The sequence below is a fragment of the Scomber scombrus genome, chromosome 7 (assembly GCF_963691925.1).
Source record: "Scomber scombrus chromosome 7, fScoSco1.1, whole genome shotgun sequence".
Lineage (NCBI taxonomy): Eukaryota > Metazoa > Chordata > Actinopteri > Scombriformes > Scombridae > Scomber > Scomber scombrus.
The window spans coordinates 10,307,739-10,318,502 of record NC_084976.1 but is presented as its reverse complement, the minus strand read 5'-3'; the positions used below and the strand labels follow the sequence as shown (position 1 = coordinate 10,318,502).

Sequence of the window (10,764 nt, the reverse complement as noted above, 5' to 3'; positions counted from 1 at the left end):
TCTGTGTTTACATATAATATCGTGTGTTTATATGGTGTACCTTACTTTGGGCTGCATTTTAATATTCTATCGTGGCTTAAACTAAATTACTTTTTTGTATAAGATAAGATATTCCTTTATTAGTTTATTAGTTTATTAAATGTGCATTGTTACAGCAGTGGAAAGCAAACTAGAATATTAGAGCAGCAATAAGAAAAGAATAAAGAACAATAAATAATAAGTGCAAAAACAATAAGAACAATAATAGTAAAAAAAAAAAAAAATTTAATAAAGATAATCGAGACATTTACAAGAGTAATATTGGTATTGAGTGGTAATATACCAGAGGTGATATTCTTATTGCACTGATTAAAGTGAAGTGTATTTCTTTGCATAAGCAGGGAGACGATAATGTGTATGTGACATATACAGGTTATTACTGAGTTATTAGTATCTCTCTCTCTCTCTCCTTTTTTGGGGGCAAAAACCAAGTCTCCCAAACATAAATCCTTCATTTTAAAGTTAAGGTTATTTCTGGGTTATGTTAAGGTTAGGGGTAAGGGTTATGTTTTAGGCATGTATTGGTTATGGTTAAGGTTAAGATTCCTCTGAAGTGATGGAAACATGACTGTGTGTGTCCAATGCAATGAAGAGAGTGCATTTTTTATGGGGTATGTTTGTTTGAATACTCAACCCAATTGTCCCATCTGGCCTCTAAATCTTTTGAAAACAACAGGGCCCATGTGACACCATTTGTGATCCAGGCCTGTTGTTAATCACATCCTGTACATCACCAGTATAGCCTAAAACAAACAGCGTTCTCCCAGCAGACGTTTTGACACATCATAGCAAGAAAAGCACATGTGTAATGAAAACACTGATTATTAAGTCCAGTTAATACCGGTGTGTCCCAGTTCTAGGCAGTATATTGTGCATGCTGTCTTTGCTGGCATAGTTTATGGAGGGACACTTCAATGGAACACAGCCATCGTTAACATTATTTGGTACACCTGTGCTTTCTGCCTATGATAAATCAGAATGTCTGCTGTGAAAAAAAGGCCAACGTAGCCCACCAGACAAATTCAGTCCTTCCAGAAAAAATACTGTATATAAGAAGGAAGTGGATATCCATGCAGACAACACTACCAATCAGTATATCCCAAACAGTATATATCAAATACAGAAATAAGGAGAAACATGCCTGGCAGAGCGACTTTCTCATCTACAATCAAATTGCAAAATTGGTATGCAGTAAAGCGGATTTGTCTCATAGACTGCAGCATCTGTTGCACTAGAACTGCTGCCAGTTGAGCATGTTTATGATTTACCAGCAGCAGGGCTCAGTATTACTGTGTAGGGAGGGGGCTGTTAGATAACTGAGGTAGTGCTCACACTTCATTAAAGTAATGTTAAGTTTTGTTTTTATTATCAGCATGGTTTGAGAGTTGATTCATCAATATCCATCAGGTTGTACTCAATGAACGCTCATGCATAGCTGGATATTTGTGGTGATGATACGGATGGAAAACAAGACAAAGTCACAATTAAGGTACTTGAGCTGCCTCGTAATGTATTATAGTCACATTTTAGGAATGGGATCCAAAATGTTTCTCACACACATTTCACAATTGCACGGTCTTATTGCAGAAGTTAATAAATTATTGATCATTACTGAACAAAATTTCACAATTCACAAACATAATGGTTTTAAATTTAAAACTGGAGGGAGACTTTCAACATATTGCATCACTGATACATGGGAAAATCAAGTCAAGCCATTTTTGCATAGATACGTAATGCCGCAGCATACACAGAGATGAGTGTACGACACATTTTAACACAATGCTGCACAGTCATGTCAGGGCGGTAACACAGTTTTGGGCTCCCCATCTGTTAAAGAAGATCATTTTTATATCCATGTTGTATGTTTTCTGTCTGCTGTAATCATTCGGCTGATAGTATAGCAACATACCACTGATGCTTTAATGTTTGACATGAGCAACTTGGTTGACGTACAAGGCATGAGTCACGAATCCTGACCATGCATGCCAAAACAGAGGTGTATCATTATCTAACAGCTGTATGAAAGAAAATGTCTACTGAGGCACGCTGATATGAACACACAAACACACTCGGGGCAGATGTGGGCTAAAAAGATTTTTATCTCGGCAAATACTGATTGGAGAATTAGATTCCTTTAATCCTGTGAAATGAATTGTTTCTAGCTAATAGTGCCATAATGTGCCTAATCTTAATGCTTTCAATTATGCCACCACGGGGAGCCCCTTCTGCTCTTCTGTAACATAACTGTCCCTGCGGCGCTGTGTGACATTCAGTGGCGCTGTCACTAAAAATGCAGTCTATTAGTTACTCAGCCCTTTTATGCTAAGTGCATATTAAATATACAATTTGTCGATATATAAGATAAATTCAGAGATGGATTTCTTTTTTGTTAATCATCATGGTTTGAAAATTCATAGCTAATGACCTTTAGTCCCTTGACAGTGATCATCATGATACAATATCACTGGCAATAAAGAGTTGTAATGGAGAGGAACATTTTCCTCCTAACTATAGTTAGATGTATGAAGCAATACTCCAAACATTATTCCAAAGTACACAAGGGGAATATGTGGTAACAGCATCATTTATCATAGGGTGTGACTGAGCTAAAATGCTCCAAATAAAGTTAGCTCCAACAGACAGATGCTAACATATCCACTTACTGATTGAACAGGGTGAGTTAGTGTTAGGAGACTGAATGTGACTGAAAAAAAAAATCTTTCATATGTCTGAGTGTATCTTCAAACATTTCACTTATGCATACTGCAGTGCTGTGTGATGTAAAACTGAGTTTTTTTTTTAAAAGAAAGGAGAAAAAAAGCAAAGAACATTATCAGACTTGGCCCCCAAGTCACAGCACTTAATCCAACAGCAGGGGAGAGTCCTGACTGCACGCATGCTGAAAGCCATCTCCACTGCAGATACACATCTTATCAATAAGAGATGTTTGAAATCATTAGCATACCCTTAAATCACACAGGCAGACTTTTGTCATTGGATACCCTCCCCTCTCTCTCTGCTGCACCAGTATCTCAAAACACTGATCATAGTCACTTTTGCTCAGTGCAGTCAGAACCTTTGTTTTAATCGAAAATCATTTATCTCCACTTACTCCATGCATCTGAACATCTGGCTCTATAAACCATAGAGAGGAGATGGAGGATGTGGTCTTCTTATGTCTGGCCAAATGGTTTTCCTGCACTAGTCCAGCTTTAACATTCTGCACATCTTTTTGCTTTCACTAGTAGGGTGTCTGTGTGTGTGTGTATTCTGGGGGTAGCAATCCCTCTCTCCCATAGCTGTTGCTCCATCTGAGTTGGCAGCGCTCTTGCACCATGGGATCATCCTGGATAGATGCTGTTATTTATGCAGCGTGTCTAAACCAATCATCCTGACACAGATTTATGTAAACACAGCAGTTTCTTGGCATTGGATGAGGTTCACACATGGACAAGGAGGAAGCTAAAGGTATTATTTAGTTTGGCTCTCCCTCATTGCATGCAGCACATAAACCTAACCCGCAAAATGTTTGGGAAGCCTGAAAACGGGATTGCCAGCAGGTGAGAGAGGAAGACGTGGTGAAAGGGGACATTACTTTGTATGTTTTTCACAGCACACTGAAGATTTGCAGTGATTCAAATTTATTCGGAAGACCACAAGATACCCTGTACGAAAACATTTTGAAAGACCAAAAACAAGACACAATCATTTTATATCAAACATTTTATTTGTTGATTTTTTTGTTTTGTTTTTATAAAATTCTTTTACAAAATTGCGATTTTTCCTCTATCTTTCCATTTTAATCTCTATAAAATTAGGGTCTGAAGTTACGGAAGAGAGTGAGGGAAGCAGGCAGAGATTCAGTCGAGAAACAATCCTTTCTGATAAATACTGTGCGTGTGTGCTTGTGAGAATTATGTATGACATGTATTACTGTATCTGAGACAACCACAAAGTGGGGCCTGGCAAGTATAATAATACAAGGTAGTCAGCGTGTCAGTGAGAGTCAAACAAGACGGTGAAAAGATTTCCTAGAACAGAAAAGGAAGGAATGTCAGTAACAGATGTGTGTCAATAAGTCTTAGTAGTGTTCCAGTGTTAAACAAAATCATTTAGGGAGCTGGTAAGAGTTACTGGATAAAGAAAACAAAAAATAACCTACTGTGAAATGAAAACAGAGACCAGTTTCTTGCACAAGGCAGATGGAAAAAAAACCAACCTCACAAGTGTATTTTCTTCTGAAGGCACATCAATATATAACCCCCTGCCCTCTGAGACAACACAAGGGAAGAGAAAAGAAAAAGATAGAGAAAATGTTTTCTTACATATTGCACCTAGTTCAATTCTGAAATGTGATTCTGTTTACGACCGTATTCACTGTGTTTAGTAATACTAGGATTGTTTATTTGCTGTCAGCACATTCTCAGTGATGAAAAACACCACGCAGCAACTTCCTCACACATACACCCGCCCCTTCCTTTCCCTCCCTCTCTTTCTCACATATTACTTTCTTATATAGACAGGACATACTTAAACAAAGCAAATAAATATGGGAATGCATGGCATTCCTCATATCGGAGATGAAAATAAAAACAAAACCAGAAACAATCTATTGGCACATATTGTGGTAAAGTGTACAGGTTTGCGAGGCTTACCAAAGTGATCACTTGTTTTAATTTCCACCAATATAAAGCTGAAGCTGCTAACAGAGGTGTGGTGACAGGTGTGGTCAGACTCCTCGTTGACTTTACAGGGACACGTCGTGGACAGTTAGCAGGATGATGCAGTGATTTTTAAACATGGGTGCTCATTCTAAATGAATCAAATTACATTAACATTTTTCGACAACCCGATATGACATATCAAGACAGAAATATGCCAATTATTCCACTCATCCAGCTGCAGACAAAACCCAATTTCATCTTTTCCTAAAACTTGGCGGTCGATGTACAGATTTGCAGTACAGGAGATATGCGTGTCAGATTTAAAAGAACAACATGCAGACACTGATCAAGATGTCATTCATGAGTCAAACTGAATCACACAACATACGTCTGAACATGTTGGATTTACATTTTGCAGCTTGAATGTGGCCCAAGTACAGTAGCACATTGCAAATCTGACTCTCTCAGAGATGAATGGCTGCTTAAATCTGTGAGATGCAAATTGGCATTCTGCAAATACACTGGAAATTTCTGCTAGGCCTTTTCTAACTTGATGAGAATTCTTGTGTATTCAGTTATATTTGCTCATAAGGAGTGGGAAAAATATAGTAGTCTGACTATGAAACCAACTCTGATTTAGTGTGATGTCAGTCACCTACACATTGATCTCCAGTTCTCATCAGTGTGTACAGTCAAACTTCCGTGTCAGTGGACAACATGAAATTGGGTTTATGGCATAGAGACAATAACTGTATATACTGTACTGTAAATATCACTTACTGACCTAACCCAAAAAAATCAATTTCCTCGCTTTCACAGTGGCTTGTGTGTCTAACAGATCATTAGTTAGCTCAATTGGCAAGCTCAGCCAAGCTCCCATAACTACCCAAGGCAACTCATATGATCCTCTATTGTTCTTCAGGCCAGCACCTATTCAAGTACCAGTTGTTGCTTGTCACATAACCCTGAACAAATATAGGGACACAATGAGGATGTGTTATGACAATGAAAAGGGAGAACAAAAAGTGGGTCCGCCCACAGAATTTACTCAGGTGGATACTAGACAATTATATTATTACCAGGAAATAATTTGTACAGAATGGCACATGATTACGATTTTGTTTGTTCATTTGAATCAAAATACATTTTCCTTAAACTTCAGTGACATGTGAATGCTGACCTGAAGAAGAAGTTACTACAAGATCCATAATTCCATCAATTATAAAGAAAATCACAACTCATGAATAAAACAAAACAGAAAGCAGCAAGACCAAGGTGCTTGTCCTGCACCGTGTCTTTCTTTTTTTTTTAACCCCAAACTCCAAGATCCTGACGCCACTGGATAAACTTGAGGCACTGTGAATTTCAGATCAACTATTATAACTCAGTTCTGTGGTTGAGGGGTTGTCATTCCTGCTATTTGTTTTTGTTTTTTTAATTAAGACATTACAGAGAGTGTAGTGCTGGCCACTCATTCACCGTATAAAAAAAATAGCTAAACACATCCAAAATAGTGTTATCCTCTTCATAGTCATAATTATCAATAATATCCTGTCAGCAAAAACGTTCATGAACCTGTGCATAGTGTACAGACAGGATTTTTAGTGGGTGGGAGTTTGGGAGTGTTTTGCCACTGTTGGGACACTGAAGCAGCAAGCTATGACTTCCAACTCCATGACTTTGGCCACTTCAATTCAAAGTCGAGCAGTTTTAAGTCATCAGGCGTCTTTCAGTGGGTGGTAGTCACAGTAGGACCTGTGTGCTCAGCTAACCCCCCCTCCCTCCTCCAATACACACAAGAGAAAGGGCAGAAAGGAAGTATGGAGGACATAACAGAGGAGACCAACAGATGTGGTGTCCTCTACATCTGTTCTAGTTTCTTGTTCCTCCCCTCCCCCGCTGTACCCAATCCCAGCTGCTTCTCCATTGATCATCCATGCAATCATGGAAAGCCTCTGCGTTTCTCTACATGTCCGCCCCCTCGCTCCGTCTCCATTGTGTCCAGAGAGCGAGGGGGCTCTGGAAGGTTATAGCCTCTCTATATCCCTGTACTTCTTCCGCAGTATGGACACCTGGTCTTTAAAGAGGACTGGGTCCAGCCTCATCTGAGAATGGACCAGTGGCATGGTGCCAAACCAGCTGGCAAACTTGTTCATGCAGGTCTGACGCTGGGCAAAGTGGTCCGGGTCGGCCCAGCGAGATGCCCGGGAACTCTGGGAGGGGGTAAAGGAGGATTGGGATTGAATGGGTGGGAGGTGAGAGGATATGCAGGAAGGAAATCGAGTGAAGGTAGAGAGAGAAAGAGAATAAGTAGAAGGAGGTAGTGTGGGAGAAGGAAAGCTACAGTCAGTGCAACAAAATGAATAATGCATCACCAATTATTCTGACCTATTGTAATTAGAGTTATTTACTGAGGGCCATATTACAAGAAAACTCATTTAAATTCACAAATGACTGATGACCACAGGGGACTAAAGGCCATCAGCGACTACAATAAATCAGGAAAGAAATGGATATCTGAAGAATATATTTCAGAAGAAGGCCTATTTAAAAGAAAAGCTAACAGAATTTGTAAAAAGAGCAAAACCACATTATTGGATATTGGTAAGAAAAAAGAAGAAAAAAAGGATCCCTAATGCAATGCCTGTTCCACCAGTTTTACAGCTTAAATGTTCCACCTCACCTGTCCCATCATGGTCTCTTTGTATTGTTTCTTCTGGGTAACCTTGATGGGTGGTAGCTTAGAGACGGAGGACACGAGGAAATTCATCAGAATGTCCTCGCAGTTCGACATCTGGTCAACCATAGTCTTCAGACTGGCTGGAAGGTATGTGGTGTACAAGTAGTGGTAGTATCTGAGGGACAGAGTGAGAGTGACTTGTGTTTTTATTGAACTAAACAGAAATAGAATTACAACAAAAAGGAGTAGAATATAACAGAGAAGCAGAGAGGGGTAAAAACAGCGGTGAATAGAGCAGAGTCAGTACTTGTGATAGATGGCAGCCCCAGTCAGCACCATGGAGTAATCATTGGTCCATTTGGAAGTGTAGCCCCAGCGCTCTTTGTTGCTGTCCCAGAAGTGGCTGCGGGCTGGGTAACCAACAATGCGGTCTGGGAAACTCTGCCACACTGTGAAGGCGAAGTCCACCTGGACCGAGATGAGAGAGAAACAGACAGGGACGGAAAGTTAGAGGGGAGACACAAAGCCAAGAAAGCAGGAACTGATTTTGAGAACTGTTTAAAAAAAAAAAGGGGCACATAGATACTTATAACTGTATACACGTTTAATTGATTAAAATTGTGTTTGCTGTAGTTTTCAGGCGGCCTGACCTCTGTGGTGGAGAGCACAGTGTCCTCATCCAGACTGAGTACAGCATCAGTGGGGATGGTGTCGTAGGGCAGAAAGCGGCTGCCTATTACCTGGTGTGATTTGGGAAAACAGACACACAAGCAAAAAATGTGACAGGTTGCCAGAAGAGAGTAAATATTTTTTTCCAAGCAGCTCAACAACAACAATCAATGTATAAACAGGACCCATATGAGCACAAGTAAGGTAAAGCTGCCTGACAAGCAGAGCTTCATGTCTGTTTGTGCTTTCATCTTGCTGTGTTAACAGCACAGTCAGCCAAATATACAAGCTGACATAACACCAGTGACAGCAGAAATACACCATTTTACTGATGAGCTAAAACCACGGATAGAAATCTACATGCAGTGGAGTGTGTTACCCTCCCTGATGAGTCCCACAGCTACATTGCTTTTTGGCACATATCTATGCAAATAACTCTGTATTACAAGTGCTTAGAATTTTCCAATTTTCCAAATATGTGCACATTGATCTAAATGGCAGTTTCATTAGAAATATAATGTGTGGGGTTGTATCAGTAACAGCAATGACATTGTAATCCATACCAGGCACTCAACTTTCACAGCCTTTGCAAAACAGCATCTTTGCAAGATGAGCACTTTCTTTTTAAAAGTAGGTGTCTCGTGTTGCTCTGAAAACTCACCTTTTAATGTTGATTAACAGAGTTTTATTGCTGGCAAATGCCACTGGTTAGCAGTGACCTTCCTCAGTAGCAGCATTTGTCCTGCTTAAATTACCTTTGAATTCTTTCCCTCATGTCCTGCCAATATTACAATCAGTCATTCATATTAGGGCAGGGTTGTTGTGGATTTAAATGAAGAGAAATTATGGAGCAGAATTAATCCACATTCTTTTTTATGAATTCAAGCCAAGAAAAATTGAACGCCATAAATAGCTAAATTAACAACCTGCAGTGTCTGAACTCCTTAGTTACAAAGCACCTGAAGCTTGGGCATGACAGCATTTGATGTCTGGGCTTTTTTGCAATGTGAAGAGACCAAAAATATCAGTGTCTTTTATTGCAAATTTGGAAAGAAAAGAGGAGAAAAGCACTTTTTGTCCAAGCCACTAAAAATGGGAATGAAACAGCAGAACACACTTTGACCTCTTTAACAACTTGGAGAGAAACTCAGGACTGCCTGCCTTTTTTTTTTGTATTTGTAACTGAATTCAACCGAAGGCTCAATGCAGGATGTGAACTGGCAGCAGTAACATAGTCTGTTGAGAGAAGGATAAGGCCAAGGTTGTTTTTGTTTTTTTTACCTTGCTTTCTATAACAATGACAGGGACTGAGGTGGCAGGCCAGCGGTGCTTGGCAGGAAGAGGCTTGTCACAGTTCCACAAAACTATCACCTGCACAAAGAAAACAAGGTAAAGCTTAGTCATCATTCTGAACATAGCATATATGTTAAAACAGAAGTAATTTATGTTTGACAATACTTGTCTAGTGTAGCAATATATGTGGAGATCAAAACGTACAGCAAGTCCTTGTTTCAATTCAAAGCACCATGTTTTATTAACTTCCGATTCATGTAGAAGACAATCACTTCTCTGATGCTACTGGAGATCTATTTTCAGAGCTGTCGCACTGCCTACAGTTACATGACAGTGACACACTGTATTGCTGTAAATGTTAAAACAGAACATGCTGACACCTTCATGCCAGCAGCACAGTCCTAAATCCAGAGAAAAAAATTCACATTATTTTGAGATGGCAACATGCCAGAATAATGGGACAGGATTTACTGTATATATGAAAACCACAGCTGATAAAACATATTGTAGTAATTAAAAAAAAACAGCATTGTCACTGTTAATATCTTAAACAGCCATTTATAGAGGAAGTCACTTAAATATTACAATTATTGCAAGCAGTTTCAATGTTTGACAGTTAAACAGCTCTGCATTACATCGTTCTGCATGTCATGGTTTCCTGTCCATTAAAATCTGTCCATTAATGTGATATAAATGTAAGTGGGAACATATTACTGCCAAAATACTGTAAGTTTCACGCATCATCTACTCACATCATGTCATTATCAGGTAGCAGTGACTGCAGATCACAGCTGAGTGACCTGCAGCGTTGTGTGTTGGGTTTTGACTTACCTGAGCACAGTACTGGGATTTGGCCACAGCCACAAGCAGCTTCATGACTGGCTGGGACTGGGAGACCAGCGGGGTCACCACATGAATGATAGCTGTAAACTTGGAGTATGGCTTGACACCTGGACAACAGTTAGGAAGCATCAAAAGGGTTAGGGTTCAAATCTGTATCTTTTTTACATTAAAGTGCACTTATTGAACTCATCATTAAAACAAAGTCAGCTACATTACTGTCAAACCTCTTTTTTTCCCTTTACTTCTTTTACTTAACATACAGTGTAACCAAACAGGTCTAGTTAGGCTTTTTAAGGAAAATGCAACAGTTCACCAAATCCCCCAGTCAACAACAAGCCTTATATATTGCCAATTAACCAAGCACACATACAACATTGCAGATGTAATTGGTAACTTCCTGTGTCACATATCGCAATGTAATAAAGATATATTGCACAAACTGCAATCTCACTGATACACATGTTAGTTTATGAGTATTTAACAGCTGCTACACGCCAGCTGTTCCTGTGTTGTGATGAAAATCGGTCTATCAAAAATTAGGGTGAACCATTAATGCAGGGAGTAAATTGAGAA

General features: G+C 39.4%; 1 protein-coding gene across 1 annotated transcript in view; it reads right to left on the bottom strand.

The window, feature by feature from the left end:
* Nucleotides 1-3,757: 3,757 nt before the first annotated feature.
* LOC133983502 (exostosin-1a-like) overlaps nt 3,758-10,764 on the bottom strand; it is a 38,938-nt gene continuing 31,931 nt past the window's right edge. The window contains exons 6-11 of the mRNA XM_062422596.1: nt 10,180-10,298; nt 9,337-9,426; nt 8,037-8,126; nt 7,694-7,854; nt 7,390-7,561; nt 3,758-6,919 (exon numbers count right to left, since the gene is read on the bottom strand). Of these exons, the coding sequence (XP_062278580.1) occupies nt 6,734-6,919; nt 7,390-7,561; nt 7,694-7,854; nt 8,037-8,126; nt 9,337-9,426; nt 10,180-10,298 (818 nt within the window). The 3' untranslated portion in view covers nt 3,758-6,733. The remainder of the gene's footprint in view (nt 6,920-7,389; nt 7,562-7,693; nt 7,855-8,036; nt 8,127-9,336; nt 9,427-10,179; nt 10,299-10,764) is intronic.